Source organism: Lissotriton helveticus, chromosome 1_1, assembly GCF_964261635.1.
Source record: "Lissotriton helveticus chromosome 1_1, aLisHel1.1, whole genome shotgun sequence".
NCBI classification, from domain to species: Eukaryota; Metazoa; Chordata; class Amphibia; order Caudata; family Salamandridae; genus Lissotriton; species Lissotriton helveticus.
Genome location: NC_136057.1, coordinates 1703928272 through 1703950822, shown reverse-complemented (window position 1 = coordinate 1703950822; position 22551 = coordinate 1703928272). Strand labels below are relative to the sequence as shown.

The window sequence follows — 22551 nt, the reverse complement described above, 5'->3', positions numbered from 1 at the left end:
AGGAAAGGTTCCAGGAATTCCCGTGCTCTCCTGGCTTGGACAAATAAATATGCGAACTGTGGGGTACAAGGCCTTAACTGCTATACTGCTACAATCAAGCAAGGCAATGTATATACTGAATGCTGCTGAATAACCAATCTATGAACCTCAAATTTAAAAGTTATATACAAAAAAGGAAAAGTTGCGCTAGCGGTTGGATGTAGCTGAATTTTGACGCTGCACCGACGAATGCGTGCTCCTGCTGATATGTTTGTCTTGATGCAACAATAAAAACAAATAAAAAAAAAAAAAATGTGTGTACCGTCGGCGTACAATACTAGCGAGAAGTCATGTGCCCTAATTAGTTTAACCAGAGGCGTCACATAAATGTTGAATAGAGTTGTCCACAGTTCTGAACCTTGAATAACTCCACAGATGAGGAGAACCTATCAGAATTGAGGTTGTCCCAGCACACCCTCAGTTCTCTCGCGGTCAGGAACGAGATGAGCAGGTTTACCGCAGCGTCCTTAATTCTTATTGTCTTCAGCCGTTGCGTAAGTACCGTGTGATTTACTGTGTCGAACCATGGTTGATAGGTCAAGTAGGATAAGGGCGGCTCTGCCTCCATCATCAGTGGTCATGATTAGCGGTGACTCCGTAGAGTGGCACGATCAAAAACCATTTTGGGTGAAATCTAGGTGCTTATTGGTTTCAAGATAACCTGTTAGATCTGAGTTAATGGCTTTTTCTGAAATTTTGGCCTCTATGGGTGGACAAGAGATCGGACGGTAGTTCTTTACTTCGAATGGATCGAGGGAAGGTTCCTTTAGGCTGGGTCTAATACACGCTTTCTTCCAGGAATCAGGGTAGGATCCTGTCCTGATGAAATTATTCAGGAGAGGGGTTATTAGAGTACTAACTTTACCCAAGACCATATGTATTATGCCTGGGGGGCAGGGGTCTGTAGGGGACCCTGAATTAGTGGCTAATGGCAGGTCATTGACTGTGTATACTGTTAGGAGTGAGAAACTAATCTAATGGCTAGTATTGGAAGAAACGCCTTCCTTTGATTGTGCGAGTCAAATAGCAGGGGCGGAGGTACGACCTGCTATTTCCTCATAAATCGTTTGTACCTTTTGACTGAAAAAAATTAGCCACTTTATCACAAATAACTTGATCTGGGCTGAATTGATTCCCCGGTTCTAGCTTAGACAAGGCAGTGATGGTCTTGAAGAGCTCTCTGGCGGAGTTTCTTGCCGCCTCAATTTTACTAGCGTAGTAGATCGTTTTGGGACTTTTAATGGCTTTATATTCGGTTAATGCACAATTGTAGTTGTTTTTACCCTGCTCACTATATCCAGCCCTCTATCCAAGTTCTAAGCGTCTACATCTAGATTTTAAGATTTTCAGCTGTGAGTTGTACCAAGGGGTAGAGGGTTGGTTCCTTCGTTGTTTAACTATTCTTTCTGGGGCCAATTGTTCATGGCAGACCTTATCCAATTGCCGTAAGTTTCGGATGCCATACTGGGGTCTGATGCTAGGACAGGCATGCTATTATCAAGCGTCTCTATTAAAACATCTGTCCTGATTTTACGCCAGGATCGTATTTTAGTGGTAAGCGGGTTTTGTACCAGAGGGACTTGATTGTTCATGCCTGGTAGGTTAAAGAAAATTGCCATATGGTCAGTCCAGGTTAAAGGCAATATTCTATTTACCATAATAGAGGGATTGTTAGTAAAAATTCCACCAGTGTGTGATGGGCCTTATGTGTGGGCTCCGAGACTGTGTCCATCCCAAACGTTCCAAATTATCCATCAACATGGAAGTACCAGGATTTTTATACTATCCTGAATGAAAATTAAAATCCCCTAATATCTTGCAAGTTGGGGAGTCCAGGCAGGATTCTATAAATGACTGTAGTCCTTGAATAAATAAGGATTTTGGCCCAGGCTGCCTATAAAGAAGTAGCCCAGGGAAAGATACCATGGTGCTTATTTTAATGTTAAAAGTCATGGCTTCTGCCCCTTGCAGCAGGACGGTCTCAAAAGTAACTTTGAACCCAGACCTGTATACAATAGCTATCCCACATCCTTTTGCCCTGACCTGGGTACACTGGCTAACATGTATCCAGCTGGCAATGTTGTCACCCAATCTGGTTCGGACGTAGTAGTTGCCCAAGTTTCTGTGAGGAAAACCATATCAGGATCTGATGTCCGTATCAGTCATTCCAGTGCTTAATTTGTAAAATATTAAGTGGCAGAGCTCTGACCAGGAGGCCACTGCAGCTTGCACCACCCATCACCCTTGTCATCGCTGCCGAAACAACTACTAACCATCTCTCTCGCTTTGAAATGCAACAGTTCAGATTATTCCAGGTTCCCAAAGCTAAAGGAATGGCTGGGGAGGCAGGTATTAGCGATTTTAATGTATATTGTAGTCATAAACTACCGTTGTTCTGCTCATCTCTAAAAATAAGTATGGTGTTGACAATTAGGTGCCGGTGCTGAGCACCAGAAAGCACCTGCTCAAATTAAGGACTGAGTCATTCAAACTCGTACTTAAGATTGATCACTGATCTGGCATTGAGCAGGATAGTAGTTAATAATCCGCTCTCGGGTTCTGGCAGGTTTGTTACCCCTGCTGAGATGTATGGTGAGGGGGTACTATCTTTGTCGATTTCCATAGCTGCATTCAATAAGTAGGCAGCAACATTGGAAAAGCTATATGCAGTGGTAGTGGCAGGAAGGTTAATGGCTGAGAGTGAATAGTTACAGTAAGAGCAGAGTCATGTATAATTGTTCATTTCCCCAAATTCAATAGAGGTGTTGCCGCACTTACCCTTGCTAAGTGCCAGTAACTGTGTCCTAGTATAGGTTAAATGGGGAAAACTTGCAGGGGTCCTGGCGAATTTTGTGATAATGATAATCAAGGTAGTGCTATGAATATGAAAGAGCTAACAAAACAGGAGATATACACCATTCTGAGAGGCAAAGAAATACTTATTTAAAGGCAGTTAAACTACTTGCACTTGATGTGACAACTCCGAATTCATTTACAGACTCTACACCCTAGGGCAGTATATTCAAATATAACACAGCAACTGTCTTTGAAGGTGAAAATGAGGAGCCAAGTGAAATGCACTATGAGGTTGAAGACTGGCAAGTTGCAACCTATTAACCCATTCAGTAGAGGGGGAGTACGGGGCCAGAAGGAGGACACAACTAGAGCGAGATCTCTAGGGGAGGATCAATAAAGAGGCCCAACATGATAACACTTTGTGAAGTCCAGCTGCTACATTTGAAATGAGGCGTAATGAGCAAAATAATTCCAATCTAGATGAGGTTCGATAACCCAGAAGTCTCGAAATCTGTTAAGCCCCTAACTGTGCATCATAAGCTAATTCTTGGGAAGACCCTGGAGTATAGATCAATGTTGCATTAAGACTTAGCGCTCATCACCTTGTCTTGGAAGGAAAATTCTGGAGAGAAATGCTATCTGTACACCCCAAAAAAGCCTGGCAAATATGCAAAGCTAACTGAGGGTAGTTTATGGCAATAGGAGTAATACAGAATCAACAGAAAGAGGCGGATTTGGAGAGTCAATTTTCAGACTCTGACAGTTAAGCAAGTGTATTACTGCAAACCTAGCCAGACAATCAGTATGTGGTGAACCGATCTCCAAGTGGCGAGTCTTGGAATGAGCTCTCTCTAGGAGAAGTCAATCAACTTATTTTAGCTCACAGTTAAGTCTCAATCACACTGTGCTGAACTCAAAGCCGATCGTTTGAAAACTCAGACTTCCATAAAAGCAATTGCTGATTCAATAAACTCTGTCACCAGATAGATAGATGAGCTGGAAAAGAGAACTGCAAACATGGAGGACATCACTGCAGAAATATGTGAGAAAGTAAGAAATCAAACTGTAAAATGCAACACCTCCTTTTTAAGAGGAAAGATTTACAGAATAGACTACAACTCACTAACCTGCACATCTTGGGAGGAAGAGAAAACCTGGAAGGCTTGGATGTGTGCAGCATCATTGTGGGATTATTTCAAATGGCGTTTCGGGATTTGGAGCACTAGGATTTTGCCACCCCAGTCCCTATGTGTCACACTTTTAACGGAAGGGGGCTAAGTTCCACCATAGACTATATATTATTGTCGATTTACAGTTTGCAACAAAACTTTGTACTTTTTATGCTGATGATAATTCATTGAGTGATCATTTTCCACTGTCTGTCCATATCCTTGCCGTTAATGAATTCTGATAGACGACCTAAAGCTGACCAGATTTGATCAAATATCATAATCCACTCCCTATTGATTACCAAGAAAGTGATATCTAATTGTAAACAGGCTTTTGATCTGCCTCAGTGATACAGCTACCCCAGATAGTATTTTGACTTCTTTTCATGTAATAGCAGGCGCCGTAAGGGAGGCATTATGTGTTGAAAAGTCAAAAAAAGGGAGGACACAGGGATGGTTCAACCCAAGCTGTACTCGAGCTTACTCCAATTTAAAAGAAGCTTTACATAAGATCCCAAGAAACTCAGATGTTGTGAGGCAGGCAAGAGGAGATTATAGGTTAGCCATTAAGAATAGAAAACTGGCTTTGAGGAACAAAGCATGGGAGTCTCTGCATACGCCCTCCTTAAGGGAAGATAGTGCAGCATTTTGAAAAGCTGTTAAAGCACCTTTTTTGACACCTGGAGATGGCCCCACAATAGAAATTGCTATAAGTGAAGATCAATGGATAGAACACTTCTCAAAGGTATTTAACGGGGCGGGTGGAATTGATATAGATAAAGAAGCTACTACCTTGGACTCAGTGAACCATAATTCTGACCTTGAATTTAAATTGGATGAAGTGAATCGGGCAATCCATGTAAGCTTGGGTGGGAAGGCGCCCGGCCTAGATGGTGTCCCGGTCGATCTATTCAAGTCGACTATGGCCTTGTGGGGGCCAATTATCACCCAGGTTATTAACGCTAGTTGTTCTGCACCTTTTCTGCCAATTTGGGTTGAATCGTTCATCGTACCAATATTTAAAAAGGAAATCTTGAGGACACGGGATGCTATAGGCCCATTTCATTATTGGACTCCATGACTAAGGTAATGGGTCGAATAATTCTTGAACGATTGCACGGGTGGGCCGAGGATAATAAAGTCCTCTATGACATCCAATATGGCTTCCGATAAGGGCATGGGGACGATAGAGCAGAGTTTGAATTTAAGCATCCTTATTGGGAAATATACGCGGGTTAAGGAGGGAAGGCTGTTTTTAGCTTTTGTGGATCTCACAGCAGCTTTTGATTGTGTAAAACATGTTAAGCTCTGGGAGATCCTCGAGGATATGGGGGTGGTAGTCTCGATTATACATTTTCTTAAACGCTTCTATAGTAACGCTCAGACGCGAGTTCGCTTTGGCCTGAGCGGTGCTTGCACTTCCCCTATTCCTTTTAGGAGGGGGGTCAGGCAAGGATGTGTCCTGGCCCGTTCCTTTTTAATCTTTATATTAATGGCCTGGGAGACGCTTTGCTAAAGGATAACAAAAATTTCCCTCAGATAGCTGGACTCCCTATACCCCCAATCTTATATGCAGATGATGCAGTAATAATGTCAAGTAGGCAAATCAATCTGCAAAGGTTGTTAGACCGTTTCTCCAAATTTATGAATGATTTGGGTCTCAAGGTGAATACCACAAAGACTTTTATAATGAGGTGTGGCCGTGGCAGTAGGAGATGTAGGAATATGTTTGTGGACAGGCAGGTAATCGGACCGACCAAGAGAATCTTGTATTTAGGAATACTCTTTGATCAAAACGATTCATGGGCTCAAGCTGTATTAGCAAAAAAACTACTATTTTCAAGAGCTATTACTGCTCTTGTTCATTTTTCAAGGAAATTAGGCAGGAGACCTCCTGTAGAGCTCCTGCAGATTTACAAAGCAAAATGTATATCTACGGCAATGTATGGAGCGGGGGTGTGGGGCTTTACAGATGCGCATTCCCTACAAATTTTGGAAAATACATTTTTGAGATAGATTTTGTCAGTCCCAAGTAGCACATCCTCCTATGCTTGCCACGCTGAGCTGGATTTACCATACCTCTCTGACCTGGTAAAAATGGAGCCCGTTCTTCTATGGCACAGAATTTGGTCGACCCACTTAAATCGGGATATTTTAATGGATAGCTTAAAGATGGAATCGGTGCGAAAGATACCTTGAGTTAGGTATGCCCGAAATTTCATGTATGATTTGGGACACCCAGAATATTTTACAGATCCAAAGACAATGCAGACGGTAAGAAGAAAAGATGGAAAAGGAAAGGGCCTTTTGTTGCTGGATACGATAAGACTTTCAGCCGAGATTATCAAGCCTAGTGTTCAGCACAATCAAATAATTGTAACTACTTTTAGTATTCAGCCTTATTTAGCAATTGTTCCAGGAGGATATGAAAGGTATTTATTGACACGACTTAGGTTTGGGATCCTTCATAGAATTGTAAGTTTTCCTGTAATGAATGACTAGGCACGTACATTGCAATTGTGTCCTTGCGACAACCACTCAGACCAATCCACTATTCACGTATTCCTATTTTATAATGAATTGAGAAAGTTATGGATTGTCCCTATTTTAAAATCCTTGGGGTTGAGACAATGCCGACTTGCATTCATTGCAATACAATTCTTGGATAATGTACAGATCGTATGGCGAACAGCAATGTTCTTGAGGAAAGTAGTCCGCCTCAGGAAAAGTATTGGTATATAAACATAAGGCTGAATTGTTGCATATGGTGCATTAATATTAGTTATGATCTTTTAACCCTTGCTGATATTATATTATTTATCTGTATTTTATTTGTTTTTATCATGTGAATAACAGCTGCTGATATAGAATGTTTTAAGTTATTCCGCGTAATAATATGCATGTTTTTTTCCATGTGCTTTTATGATTGTATGAAATTATAAATCGAATAAAGCTGTTTTTGATTTGAGACTGAGGTTCAACATGCACATTGCTTCACATTTTAAAAGTTGCATGAATATGTGTATATATATATATATATATATATATCAGGCCTCGAGAAATCTACACGGCCACTCGCTGTGGAAAAATCAGATTTTATCAGGGCAAACTATATTTAGGGCCAGCTCGCCTGTTCTGGCAAGCTGACAAATAACTGGTGCTCTGTTCACTCAGAAAGTGAAAAAGTAATAAATATGCTTTTAAGTCTTGTCTCATTTGCACTGTGGTCAGAAGTCAGTTTGTCTTCTTACAATTACTTTTCTTTGTCTGACTGCAGGTTTACAGGATTTTGTAAAGTGAACTGTCTCACGTGCTTTACAAAGTGTTTGAAATGAAAGGTTGTAGGGTGCCAGTTTCTTTCTAACACACATTTAAACAGTTAATAAATGAACTGTACTAACATTTACAACTATATTTCAGTAGTTATGAAAGCCCATTTTAGGTAATTCTGTGGGTTGAAAAAACAATTTTATTAGTATGAAAACAAATCGGAACATCTTACATGGTGATGTGCAAATAAATGTTTGCTGAAACACAATTTTCACGTATTGTTTATACACTATATAGTTTTATCGCTAAAACTGCATGTGGATGGAACGTTTTTGGCCATGGGAAATTTACTGTCCTTAAATGAGTGTTTTACCACCTCATTCTTTAGTAATATTTTTTTATTAAAAGTGAGTTTTTAAAGATGAACTGAGCAAACGCTCCTGCCCCCGCCTTGATGCTAATGCTATGAGTAAACTAAGAGGCAAGTCAGGGATCATGTGTACCCTATATGTGGGCTAAATTCTTATTATACATGGAGCAAACTTTTAGTCTATTTAATCAAACCAATTTTTTTTCAACAGCAGGAATACTGAAACCTCATATTTGAAGGTGCTCTCAAATGTGATAATGAAGATAGTCAGCTCTGTAAAATAAAATATTTGCGTAGAATCACAGAATTTGAGACCTGTTTACCGTTCAAGTACGTTACATTTAGTTCGAGTAGATTATTCAAGTTACTAACCTTTTCATGATTATTTTCAATGAATATATATTATGTAACTTTTTACTCGGGCACGCAATGTATATGAAAGCGCAAACAAGTTCAAGTTCAGGAATTTGTATAGCGCACTACTCACCCAGAGGGTCTCAAGGCGCTTGAGGGAGGGTGGGTGCTTTACTTATCGAATAGCCAGGTTTTTAGCTGTTTTCTGAAGGAGAGGTGGTTCTGTGTAAGGCGGAGGTGCAAACTTGTATCTTAGCCCCTGTCATTGTTAGAAAAATGACATTCTTTGTATGCTTGGATTTTTGTAAATCCATATTCGAACAAAGGTCGAAGATGCGTTCAATTATATATTCTCAGCCGAGACTGGTTGCTTATGTCTTCATGCAAAAACCATCTACACTTAAATGAATCAGAAATGATTGTATATACTTTTGTCATACTGAGATGAAAGTTAAGGAGTATATTTAACACTGGTCTATCTATAAAATACTAGCAACAGACTGATTTACAAAGATTTAACATTGGGAATATTAGATACAGTAGCTGGGTATCTAGCGATTGTCAAATTCATAGTTGATGAGGTTTATTAATCAGGCCTCTCAAAATCAGAAAATGTATACCAGATTGCAGGTCTATTAACTTGAATAATCTACTCAGCCTAACTGTAATGTGCCTGACCCATACACTTGTCTCAAGTTCTGTGATCCCAGCCAAATATTTTATCTTGCAGTCACCTTTTTCTTCAATATCACATATAAGAGCACCTGCAAATATGTCAGTTCAGCATTTCTGCAGTGCAAAAACTCTTTTGTTTTATTCAATTGACTAAACTATTGTTCCATGTCTAATAAAAATCTAGCCCATTTATAGGATACTTATGACACTTTGACATGCCTCTTAATTAACCAATAGCTTCGTCATAAGGATGGGGGTAGGAATGTTTCATACCGCCTGATTCATCAAGCTAAATTGCACTCGCAAAGGGCAAGATTCTCAGAATCTTGCCTTTTGCGAGTGCAATTTTTGCATTTGGGATTCATCATCCCAAATGCAAAATTCGCTATTTAAGAATTCGCACATTTGCGAAGAATTGAATTTAAGGAATCTCTATTTGAGATTCCTTAAATGCAATTCATGAAGCATTTTAAAATTGCAAAAATGCAATTTTGGGCCGCTATTTACCGAGAGGTCAGACCTCTCGGTAAATAGCAAAAACTTAGAAAAATGCTTTTAAAAGCATTTTTCTAAGTTGCATGTTGCGCACACACACATGTCCTTTGGACATGTGTGTGCGCAACACCTGTTTCAATTTGCATTTAAGGGGTGCTACAGGGTGTCCTTTGGACACCCCTGGCACCCTTTAAATCGCTATCTTATTTGCGATTAGCTAATTGCTTATCGCAAATAAGGAATACTCCCCATTCATTCCTATGGGCCTTTTGGCCCATAGGAATGAATGGGGAGTTATTCCTTATTTGCGATTAGCAATTTGCTACTCTCAAATAAGGAATGTGTAGGAATCGCTATTTATTTAGCAATTCCTACATGAATACCGTTTTGCGAGTCCTTAATAGCGATTCGCTATGAATCGCTATTAGGGGCTCGCAAAACGGCCCGTTGATGAATAAGGCTGTAAGTTCATATTTAAAACTTTCACCATTAAATGCTAAAGCTTGTGGTAGTGTCCTGTCATATACACACAGACTTTTTTCTCATTGCAATGCCCATAAACCTTCCCACTCACATGCAGTTTCACTGATAAAACAATACATCGTATAAACAATAATATGTAGAAATCGCGTTTCAGCAAATATCATTTACACATCACCAGGGAAAGGAATCTGATTTGTTTTGATTCTATTAAAACATATTTTTCTATTTGAGTTCAGAATTACAAAAAAGTGAAGTCCTCTCCTAACTACTGAAATTTATTTTGAAATAATTGTTCAGATAATTTACAAGATAATTAAATGTAATGTGGCCTGTAAAATTGTCAGTTCAGTTTAAAAAATCCTCTAAGTTTACAGTCTGAGAAAAGTAAACATCAATTTTCCAGAACAGAAAAAAATAAGCAGCATTTTAGATATATAAGCTGACATTTGACCTCTGTCTTTGAAAGCACAGCAAATGTGCCAAGATAAAAAAACTTGATTACTCATTGACTTTCTGAATGAACAGAACACCTGTTCTATGTGAGCTCACACTGTGTTGGCAGACCAGGCCAATAGAGCCTAAAAAATAGCCTGTCCTTATAAAATCTAACTCGCCATGGCAAGTAGATTTCTAGAGGCCTCTATTTATGGTGCATTTTGTTTTGGCAGAGGGGGTGGGTGTGTTCCGTAAGCTCTGTCCTGACTCAACTTGCATCCCGGGGTTGAATTTCGGGGGGGGGGGAAGGGGGGTCGGGATTGGGGGCATGTGGTATCTTTTTCAGGATGCTTTTCTTCTCATCAGAGAGTAAGACAAGCATTTACAATGCAACGGTTTCGCCTTTGACAAAGTTAGAGCTATTGGCATTGTAAATGACAAATTGTTTATTTATGTGTTGGTTTTGAAAACCGATAAATAAATGGCATTGTCATTTACAATGTCAATAGCTTAATCTTTCGCAAATGCGGCAGTATCTCAGACCATGCCCCGTTTCATGGCGGAGCGGTCGGTCGACGGAGGGTAGCATCAATGCATAGGTTGGTTCAGGTTTTTGCATACTCTCGAATATAAATTCCCAGGAGCAGGACGACGCGGTACTTGCGAAGGGTGTCATAGCTTTCCTGTAGCTAAGGGTCAGCCGGTGCTGCTGGGGAAAAGGGGCGCATCTCAAAGGCAGGGGCAAGCAGAATTTTGATAAAGGGCAGAGGCGGCTGTACTACGTTTTAAAATGGAGCTGTTTTTAAAAACCAGAAAAGGGCGCTGCTAGGTTTCATGGCAGAAATGCAGGCCGACACAAAATTCCTTCCTCTTCAGGCCCCAAGCCAAGCGATGGAAGAACCACGTCCAAGACCTCTCCATAGCTCTGAAAAGCTCCATGACTCGACCCAGGACCCATAGCTCAGCCCATACCTGCACGAATAACTGATACCTGTACATGAACTTGTTACTTTGCACGTGCACCTCAATCTTGACCTGAAATACCACAACTAATCTTGTACCCTCGGTCCTCATCTACATCTGCCATTTCTGCACTGGAACACGCTCCCAGCTGTGCCAATGACCCCCATTCTGACCCTCAGCACTACTTTCTGTTCATGTAGTAGGTAAACCGTTATTGTGTCATTTATATTAAAAATCAATACAATACCCGGTCTTGAATAATAAACCAACCTGATACTTGCAATCCAACATCAATTAAAATCCAAATTCTTAAAATTATGTACATTGCCCCAAATAAAGTTTTATTTAGACTGGGCCTTCAGGTGCAGCTCTACCAATAAAATACATTTGGTAAGAAACTCAATACATTTGTTAGAGCTCCCGGTAAAACAGAACTGAGACGTGTCATTCACTGTCCTTGTACCTTCCTGCTGCAACAGGGGTTCAGAAATGTATTTCTCAAATCCTGTTTAAAGACATAAGCAAAGGACATGTTCTACTTTTTCAGGAAATAGATTATACACGCAGCATTGCATATTGTTATTCCCAGTCTTGTTACAAGACTCCTCAAACTTCAATATATTAGTCTAAAACCTAGAAAAGTTTTTTACCCTCTTATTTAAATTAGAATATAAATAGGGTTGTCTCTTATTCATAAAAGTTTCATGTGTGTAATAAAAATGATTTTGTTTTGTTACAACAAATAAATTACTTTAAGTTGATACCGACTTCATTTTCTTTTTGATAAGCAGTTTATGGTCATCTTAGGGATTGTCGCTAGAGTTTTTATTATAGGAAGCGGATAATTTCATAGTAGAAGTTTTGGCACCAAATCCATTACAATCACTCGATCGACTGGGTATATTTCTAGATCCTGTCTGATTAATTCCCAGATTATGCAAAGATGCATTCTGACAGTCACATAAATAAACTGTTATTTATAAAACACTAATTCAGTAAGACCAAACTCTAGTATGATCATAGCATGTGGAGGTAATGTCTGTAAAATAAATGTATCGTATAGTTAGCATCACAGTTATATTTAGGACCTCCATGGTGTGTTTATTAATTATATTTCCCCCCATATAAAATAATTTTATAGACTGTTAGCATCAAACCCATTGCAGACACCCCCCAGCTAAACGCCCCCAATAGATATGCAAAATGCACTACGTCTCTGGCAGCAGTTTTCAACCTATTCTTGATCCGTTCCATATGTAGCGACCATGTGAGTTTTGCATGTATGCGTGTGTATATATGTGCAACGTGTTCGATCTCCTTATCAGGTGGATCTTGACCTTATTTTACCAAATTACATTATTTTTGTTTTAGTGTAATTAATAAGTAAACCGTTTTCAGAGGTATATTTTCCATTCGTCGTAGCTGTTTTTGGAGACCTATCTGGGTCCTCGAAATTAAAACCCAGATCTTCAGCCTAAATTAAGTGTGAAATGTTGTTGCCAATGTTTGAAGGATAATGTAGTAGGACCCTACATAGTGCTGCTCGTGCACCTCAAGCCTACCTCGCGGCACTACTTCCTCTTCATGTACTGGGCCCCTTCAGTACTTTGCTGGTGCTCATCAGTCCTCGCCCACAACACCCCTTTATTTGTGGTCGATTTCATATCTCCAGTAGCCTTGGTCTCCACCTGCAGCACCCCATGATGTCAGTAGGCCTGTCTGCCAGTGCACTCAGTTCAGGCCATCCGCGCCCTTTCTACTCACTGACTGCTCTGCAACACCCTCACTAGTATACTACTGACTGGGGCCTGCTGGCAGCGTTGACAGAGCGCCCCAGTGAACCTCGGCGTCGCTGAGCATCCTTGTAACCAGGGGCACACTTTCAGCTGTGCCAGTGGCCCAGTGCACCTCCAGCACAGCCTGCAGCTGCTGGGGGCTGCCAGGCCTCCGCTCAACTGCTGGCCCTGCAGCTCGTGCAGCTGCTCTGGTGAAGGGCACGAGCTGCAAGGCCAGTCCAGCCAGCGGGCTAGGGGCGCCGTGCAGTAGGCAGCAACAACACGAGCCTGGATAGAAATAGCGGATTTCCTGCCATTGTTTGGAGTCCCCTGTACTAACACTATCCCTCGTGGCGTTGGGAGCAGAGAGGTGAGGCTCGCTGCTTGTGTCCCTCCTCAGGGACACCCTGCTGACGCTCTAAAATTCCCTCCCACCTGCTACCCTTCCCAGGTCCTCTCAGCACACAGCATCCTGTGTGCAATGGGATCTCTCAGGAAGAAGAGGTGGGAACTTCGAAAGTGACATTGCCCCCCACAGAGCCCCGTTCACGTTTCTTCCCCGGGTGGCATTGCGAAGTCCGAGCCAGAGCTGTCCGGGCAGTGCCAGGAGTAGCAGAGGGTGAGCCAGGGATAGCACTGCTACCCTGACGTCTGAGCAGCATCGGTCACGCGCAACACTACACGTGACATGGGGTGGTGGTTTCCATTGTATTCTCTGGGTTCTGCAGCTCAGCACACATTCCATCGGTCACTGGAATCCACAAGCCCAGGGCATGAATGTACTCACTCAAGAGAGCGCTTCGGAGCCACAGTAATGGCAGTAGAGCGCTATACAATCCGCTAACATGACATAAGTAGGCGAATGTCTTACCTTTTACTGACGCGCTTTACATCATTCAATTAAGACTCGGTGGTTGCGATCACCTTGCAATCCCTTGCTTTGTGACGCAGCGATAATGTTTTATTATATTACCTGGAGAGACAGCTCAGTGGATCAAGGCTCCTGCTGCAGAGATGTAAGTTGTAGGTCGCTAGTTTGAGTCCCGAGTGGACTGATTCGACCGCCGCTCAGGGGCGATTAAGTCGGCACATTAAGTTTGGTACCAGTAGCATCTGTTATGTCTTATTGAACTCCCTCGGAGTCTAGGCGCTAATATAGCGCCGCGCTATATTAAAAAAAGAAGAACCTGTTACAGAATAGAGGTGGCATCTACATCTTAATCCCGGACACTTGTAGCAGTAGTAGTGACAGCAGTGGCATTTAGAGACACTCTAAACCCCAGTGCCCCTAAACTGATAGTCACCACGTGATGCAGCTGTGGGAACTGCCGCGTGCGCAGCACCATGCAGTTTTCATCTTCATCAGATGGTGGGTGACTTCCCATCGGTTCCCTGACTCTTGATACAGTAAAGAGAATCTTTCTTGTTACGGCGCAGTTCTGAATATGACATTTTTGTTGCGATTCTTCACAATTTAAGCTGGTGCCACCTGTTTTATATCACTGCTTTAATGTGCAGGATAGCGCTGCGAGGTGTGATGAGGCGCCGACAGGTAGGCGCATCCTCCTCTTGTGGCCAAGGGTCGCACTGGCATTGCTCTCCATCTCTGCCGCCAGCCGTCCCAGCTGGCGCCCTTTGACCCCGCCTCCTAAAGGCTGCATCGTGGGAGGGGGCTGGGTGCACAATCGGAGTTCAGTAGTAGTGGGCGGGGGAGGGGTGGTGATAGCTGAATGGGCCACAGACCCTTCAGACAAACTGTTTTGTTTGAAAGAGCGGTCTGTTGTCCTATTTGTGCGCGTCCATCTGTTGCGGCTGGTGCAGGCGCTGCCGGGTCGGCAGTCATCCCGTCCGCTGTTCTGAAGTGTACAGAGGCCGCCCCCCCATCCAGGGTGACGGCGAGGAGTGCCTTCTACAGAAAAGACTAACATTCAGAGCCCCTCTCCCCCCCCCCCCCCCCCCCCCCCGCCGAGGCCGGTCTCAGTTTGAGCTTGATGTTCACGCTGTAGTATTTCTCTTGGCCGCGGGACTCGCGTGGGTCACACGCAGCTGTATCCAATCTTTGTTTTCAGAGCCCGCTGTGCAGCAAGGCAAACCCAGGCGAGTGCCTAGTGTGCCACTCTGCCACCAGCAAGAGGGCACCTCTGTTATGCACGCAAATGCACATTTGTTTTTTGCTACCGAGAAATCAAGGTATTGAGCCAAAGCGTTCCTAGTTTACACATCGTAAATCTCGGCGCGGGCGCCTCACGGGCCTCTGAGACTGCGCCACACCCCCTCGCACGGAGGAGGTCTTCGTGAGGTAACCTCAATGCACGGGTCGTTTTAGATGTGTTTCGACAAATATTCATTCATATTTCATAACGTTTCCTGATTCTGTGTCGACCGGTTTGATGGTTCAAATAAAAACGTTTGCAAGATGTGCGTCTCATTTGCATTATTTATTTCCAGACGTAATTGTTTACTCTTTCAAGTAAAACAATCCAAGCTTGTGTCTATACAGTTTAACAGCACCAACCTTGTGGGATATGCCACCAGAAAGTAGCCTCTAACGTGGGCGTCGATTTGCCAAAATGCCAGGAATGTGCGTTGAGCCCACAAACTGCGGAGCTTCGCAGGCAAGCTACTGCCCGGCCGCCATCTTCAGAGAAACGACGAAAACAAACTTTGACGACAAAAAAAAACAAGTCAGGTCCCGGGCCGCGCTGTGATTGGCTGACGTCACGGGGGTGTCCCGGCCGGCAGCCAATCGCAGCGCGGCCCGGGACAAAGGGGCGGGGCTTAAAAAAAGCACCAGAAACGCCCCCGAATCGCGTTTTCGAGAGAGAACGCGATTGACAGCCTCTGCCTCCCAATGGCTAGCCTCCATTTATGGAGCTAGCCAATGATAGGCAGAGGCGGGTCATCACCCCAGATAGAACTCAAGAGGTTTTGCTAGCGCATGCGTACTTCGTACGCATGGCTAAGGCAAAACCTAATAAAAGGGGAAATGATGCATGACAAATGGCACAGATCCTGTCGCTCTGAATATAAAACTAAGATCTATCCGTGTCTACACTGTAAGGATGGTCTAGTAACAGTAAGGGCCAGTGGGTTAATAATGGATAACCTAAGAATAGTTAGTTGGAATATAGGGGGTATTAGTGTTGATACCTGATAGGAAAACCCATAAACTCTTAGAACGAAAGCTGCAGCTTCTTATTTATAATATCAAGGACAAGAGATTAAGCATGGCGAAATTATAGGGTGTTTGCTTGCATATAAGGTTAGGGGGGAAAATGCTGTTGTAATGCTCAAGATTAAGAATGTAACTGGGAACATTGGTAAACATAAGCACGTGTGTTGTCTTTATTTTTAATAACCTCTTAACCGCTTCCGTGCGGTGCCGATTCCGCCCCTGTGCTGGACATTCCAGAACAGGGTCTGGTCGTGACGGAACCGTTCCGTCATCAGCACAGCTCAGCCGTGATTGATGACGGAACGGTTCCGTCACAAGCATCGAAGGGGTTAATGAGCGTTTACAGCTGGTACATACCATAATAAACAAGTTGACACTTTTCTAGGTCACATCACCCAATCGCTGTTCTAGCAGTGAAAAACTAAACCAGCATAGAAGCCCCTCTTAGGCACAATGATAGTGCTCAAGAAGAGCCTCCCCGTTATATTGCCCCATCGAACAATCTCTGTGGTATCCCTGGGCACACCCTCCATCCCCCACACTCTTCCCCGTATCTGCAATGGGTTATTCATGTCTGATTTCTTGCCTTAGGACCCACGCCTTATCAAATTTCCTTTGTAAACCTCTGGTTTTATAAACAGATTTTTCTACCTTGCATGCACCAATCTAAGAGTTTGCTAACCAGTTATCTAAGGTTGGAATCCGCTGGGTGCCCCACGGTTACCCAAGATCCATCCTTGTTATTTTCAGGGTAACATTCTAGAGAGTAGTTGGGCAATGTCTACTACAACCCCCCCCCCCCCCCACCCGCCCATGCCCAGGGTTGCCGGCACCGATCTCAATGCTGTAGGCTCACCCATTGCCCTTTGAGGGTTGGCAAAGCACCTGGTCCTAGTAGGGCCAGATCAGCGGGCACCGTCACAGGGTATGCCACAGTGTACCACCCTGTCCTCATCCTCTCGGACATATCCGTGTCTGACTTCACACTATGGTGCGTTCTGGTCCTCGTGAAATATGTTGTATTTGGTAGAACCCGGCCCAGATGGCCACCTCCCTTGGATGTCTACACGCTCCTCCCCCCAACCCCTACATTTATCGCCCTCTAGAATACAGAGGTCCCTTCCCACTTTTCTTTCAACAGCAGTAATGGGGGTTGGCTATTTGTAAGTAAAAAGTGCAATAAATCTGGGACACCACATGTCTGTGTTCCAGTAGGGTCTCATCCGCCATGTCTCGCAATCTATCTCCATAGTATGTCAGGGCATGTTTCACTTATATGTACTCATATCTCAGTGTGTCTGCCAGTTCATATCGTCATCATATTTCTTCAAAGGAGTAAAGCCCCCCCCCCGAGTGTTCCATATGTCCCCCGGTTTTGATATCCCATTGCATCTTCCCCTCTAACTGTTGCAAGACCGTCAATAAATCTGATTCACATAGTGGCGTCTCCAGCGTTGCCCTCCCTGCTAAACCAACTTCTACATGGCCTTTTTCCAGATTTTAATCAACCTCAGCATTGTTAACAAATGTTGAAAACTCTGTCAGAAATTATATGATCGGCTTTTCCCCTTATCTGATCTTGCTATTGGCCCAGAGTGACTCCATCTTACCCTTTATGCTGTTCTCCATTTTCTTATCTATTCTTAGTAGGGCAATTTTTGTGTTTTTAAAAATGGAACTCGAGGCGTGAGGATGCTTATTAGTTGTTAACAGCGCCATTGGGTTTAAATTGTTCAGAATGGCTCTCTCGACTTGTAGCCATACCGATGTGACATGTGTATCCATCAGGAGGTGATATCCAGTAAGCCCCCTACTTTGCCAGATATGCCGTTTGGAAGATTCTGAAGTCTGCTAGATTTAACCCACCCAGTTTTTTCTCCAGTCTTAATTTTGTTATCCTTATCCGTGCCTTCTTCCCTCGCCATAAGAATTTAGTGATCAGGATGTCTACTTTACGGTGGAAGTCATCTGTGAGTAGTAGTGGGAGCATGCTGATCAGGTAGTTAATCATTGGGGTGATCATCATTTTGATCGTTTCAATTCTTCCTCACCAAGTTATGAATTTCGGGGACCAGGCCTCCAAGAGTTTCTTCATTTTTTCTAGCAATAGTTTCTCATTGTGGCCCAGTGTGCTCAGAAGGTCGCTTCCAAAGTGTATACCTAGATATTTGATAAACCCTGTTTGCCAGGCTAGGCCTGATCCCCCTAGGATGTCCCTAGTGCAGTGGATGTTCAGCTGTTTGCATTCTGATTTATCCCTGTTGAGCTCATATACTGAGTGTCCGGAGTCCACCTCTATGGTGTCTGTCAGGACCTCGATTGAGGTCTTTGGTTGCTCCGTTACAACTAGTATGTCATCCGCGTATGCAGCAAGTTTTACTTCAACGCCATTAATATTGACCCCTTTTATTTTCGTGTTTGCCTTGATGTCACTCATCGTGGTTTCCAATGCCAGCAAAAAGAGTGAGGGGGACAGTGGGCAGCCCAGTCTAGTGCCGCGTTGTAGCGTAAGCGATTCGGAGTGTGACCCGTTAATGACAATACGGGCTCTTGGGTCCCCATACAGAGCCATTACCTTCTGTATATATCCTTCTCCTAAATTGAAGGTTTGCATGCATTGCTCTAGGAAGGTCCATGAAACTCTATCAAAGGCCTTCTCAGCATCAAGTGTAATAGCTACTGCTGGCTCTGCTTTTTTGGGATGACTATTATGTTGGCTTCTGCCATGGATTGTGAGACCATCCCACTCTCCGCACAATGATTGTAGACCCTCTTCATGGTAGGTTTCAGCTACTCTAGAAAAGTCTTGTAGAAGGTGGCTGTGTACCCATCTGGCCCCGGGGCTCTGTTATCTTTCATTGATCTGACCGCCATTTTAATCTTGGTGATACCGATTTCTTGCCCTAATGCCTGTGCCTCTGCGCTGGTTAGCTGTGGAAGACCAAGTCTGTTGAGGTATTTTGTGCATGCCTCCAGATCCATGGTCTGGTCGTTTTTATAGAGGTCTTGATAGAACTCTTGAAAGGTCTTGAGGAAGGCTTTGTGTCTTGTCTTGGAGACATGGATAGAGAGAGGCATTTCCCGCCCAGACCAACTAGAAGAGGGGGGATACCCCACCACGTTTGCCGAACTGAAAGCTAGACATAACCTAATAGACATCGAGTTCTATAACTTTCTGAAAATCAAAACAGCCCTATCCAAAGCCAAACTATCGCCCGCTAAACCGACAATCTCACAGTACATGCCAAACTCAACAGACTAGGACACCAGTTATCACACCACTACAAACTTCTACACCCAAAAGCCACCAAACTTAACGATAAGACAGTTGACTACTCGGTAAAACAAAGCAATAACGCACTTAATGAGCAAGAACTAGATATACTATGGACCTCTGCCTCACGCAATAAAATCTCCTCGGTACTTTCACAAACAAAATTCTGGCTACTTCATAAGGCTTTCTGGACCCCTGCACGCTTATTCTCACTAGGCCTCAGGGATGATGAACTATGCTGGAACTGTAGCAAGGAAAAGGGGAACCTAGCAGATCTTATCTACTATTGCCCAACACTCAAAACGTTCTGGGATAAAATCTTTGGTTTCATGAACGGAACACTGGGCTGCACGCTAACAACTGAATTTTCCTCCCTTGCCACCGCATTCATGACCACAGATCTAAGAACAGAGCATGACAAAGACTTACTAGACTTGCTGCTGACTGTGGCAGTAAAAATGGTACTGGCCAATTGGAAAGACACAAGTAAGGCCACATACAAAGGCTGGATCAACTGGGTCACGCACCTCAGAGGTGCGGATAACATTGCACTCCAGAACTCACCCGGGAGGTCAGCAACCAGGGGGATGTGGAAGTCACTTGACACATACTTAAACTCTTACGAACCCTCATGAAACAATTTTCTCTCGCAGTCTCTATATATCTAATATAGATTTGGACCTGGTGAGAACCCAAAAATATATTGAAAAAGCAAATTTGGGCGCTCTCGATAGGGAATATTATATGTTGATCACAAAATTGCTGGCTAGGAGATCTCAAATGCCATTCAAAGTGTAGCATCTGGAAAAGCTGCAGTTGACGACGCAATGACTTTGGAGATTTATAAAACTTTTTTTTACATAATTGCTACCGGGATTGGTACTGATGGCAAAGGAAATTGACAGATTAAAAATGCCTTGGTCTTGGAATTAACTGAATATAGCTGTCTTTCCAAAGAAAAATAAACCAGTTGATGAATGTGGCTCCAAAAGGCCTATATCCCTGATGGATACAGTCCCAAAATGATATTCCAAAGTATTGAATCTTAGGCTTGCCAAAGTCACAACCATTATTTTAGTCTGTACAGAATGGGTTTGTCTCTGGCCGAGAAAACACCACTCATATTAGTCATGCCAAAGCTATGCATGACACAGCCAATGTAAGAGGTATCCAGCTAGTATAATATTGTTAGATGCTTAAAAGCTTTTGACTGTGTCTTACGGTAGTTTTTATGTACAGTCATGCGGCAAATGAGTTTTGGAAGCATGCCCTGCTAATGTGAGAATTCCTCCAGATAAGACTGAATCTGCAGGTTTACTTGGAGTTTACCAGCTAGCTTAGCATTTGACTAATGAATGTTCTTTCAAATACATCAAAGATACCAGTTTTTATTTCAACTGAACGGCCCATAATATTTCTGCCTGTGTGGTTGTTGGAGGATTCACACTAAATGTCCCAGTGCAGCATCTTGCTCAAGAGGAAGACTGTATGTATATGATCATGGTTTGTAAGTATTATTTCTGTGAAATGTTGACTATTTTTTTTTTTTTTTTACAGTCACTAAGAATTACTTCCAAAACCGTGAGTTTTCTTTCACATTGAAAGATGATATCTACGTTCGATACCAGTCTTTTAGCAACCAGAGTGAGCTGGAGAAAGAGATGCAAAAAATGAATCCATACAAGATAGATATTGGAGCAGTCTATTCGCACAGGGTGGGTAACTATAACTGTTAAAGGAAAACATTCTGTGTTGCTTTGCTGAGGTTCCTAGCCTCAGATTCTTGATTTAGAAATTCGAAATCTTTGCTGATGTCTCCGGACCTGTTCAAGGCACCTTTTTCAGGAAAGTGTTCTCGCGCATTGCCTTTTATAGATACAGTGTTTTCATCAAAAACTTGAGTAACTACATATAAAAAAACACAAAGCTGCACATAACTTAGGGCTAGATATTCTACCGCAATACAAAAAAACGCTAAGATATTCTACCGCAATACAAAAAAGGTAAAAGCCTATGGTTGTGCTTTCCATCAATGGGGAAATTATGTATGAGAATGGTCTGTTTCCATGAGAGTTTGGTCTACTCAACTACTGTGCAAACTGGGTGATAAACTGACCTTGTTAGTCTCTCATGGTATTTCAGGGATTCAAGACTATCTGATTTCCTGGCTTGGTTTTCAAAATTTTCAGTAAGTAAACCTGTTCTGGACATTCCCGCTTCGTACCTCAAAAGGATCATTTCCTCAGTTTGATTTTTATCTCTAAATGTATATGTACAACCCATTCAATATCTGGCTTAAAGTTATAGTTATTTGTGTGGTGCTGCAAACTTTCATGTGTGGTCTCTTGGTGCTTAGAGACAGGGAAAGAGCTTTCACAGCTGCAAGAGTGAGGCAGGCAGACTGTAAACTCTTATAACCAGGACAAAAATTCTGTACAAGGACTCAGACATTCTTGAACTATGCAGTAGCATTTTACCAGAATCCTACAAGTGCAGTGGTCTGGCGAGTTGATAGATTATTTTTCACACAGAAAACCCCACCACGCAGAGGGATTTAAGTTTATCATTCCCATGATGAGAAGCCCGAGTAGTGACCTTGGTCAATGGGATACATGATTTCTGTTTGAAGCTCATGCAACATTGAGCAAAGGCATTGTACACCTATTGTGTTTCCATCAGAGCACACTAACCCAAGTCTAAGCAAATACTGCTGGCCTAATTAAATTATGGAGAGGCAGATGCCATAAATTGCCTTCATTCTGTGTGAAAAGCTCAATGAGTGAAAGACTCTAGAGAAACTTCAAGTTAAAAAACTTGCCATTCTGGGCCTTCCAGACTAAGCGGTTCAGCATGCATTCTGCATCGATTATCACTCTGAGGAGTTTTACTATAGCAAAAGGAAGATGAACGGTTCCTACTGGGGCCGCGAGATGTCAAGTGGGCAGGGAGCAGCTGAGTCTCTACTACAACAATCTATTTGTGGGCTTCTATTGAAAGTTTTGTACCTGGCTAGGAGACCGGATGAGAATTTCTCATGTTTGGCAGGTTTTAAGGGTATATTTTTGACTATTGGCTGGAAGTCCACTGGTTCATTGCATAAAGAGTTCTTACTGTTCTATGTTCTTGTTTATATATGATTTCTTTGTATTTGTTTGCTTATGATACAAAGTGCTCCAACATTAAGTTGGAGTGTCTGCACTCTGTCGCTAGACAGTTCCCGCTAACGTCCACGTTGTTAGGCCAGTAGTTCAGTCAAAGCAACACACCATTCTAGACCT

At 42.8% G+C, this 22551-nt stretch overlaps 1 protein-coding gene across 1 annotated transcript in view; it reads left to right on the top strand.

Moving 5' to 3' along the window:
* The window catches only part of PRIM1 (DNA primase subunit 1), a 55433-nt gene that overhangs the window by 13072 nt on the left and 19810 nt on the right, over window positions 1-22551 (top strand). The window contains exon 2 of the mRNA XM_078659076.1: window positions 20831-20988. Within this exon, the coding sequence (XP_078515202.1) occupies window positions 20831-20988 (158 nt within the window). The remainder of the gene's footprint in view (window positions 1-20830; window positions 20989-22551) is intronic.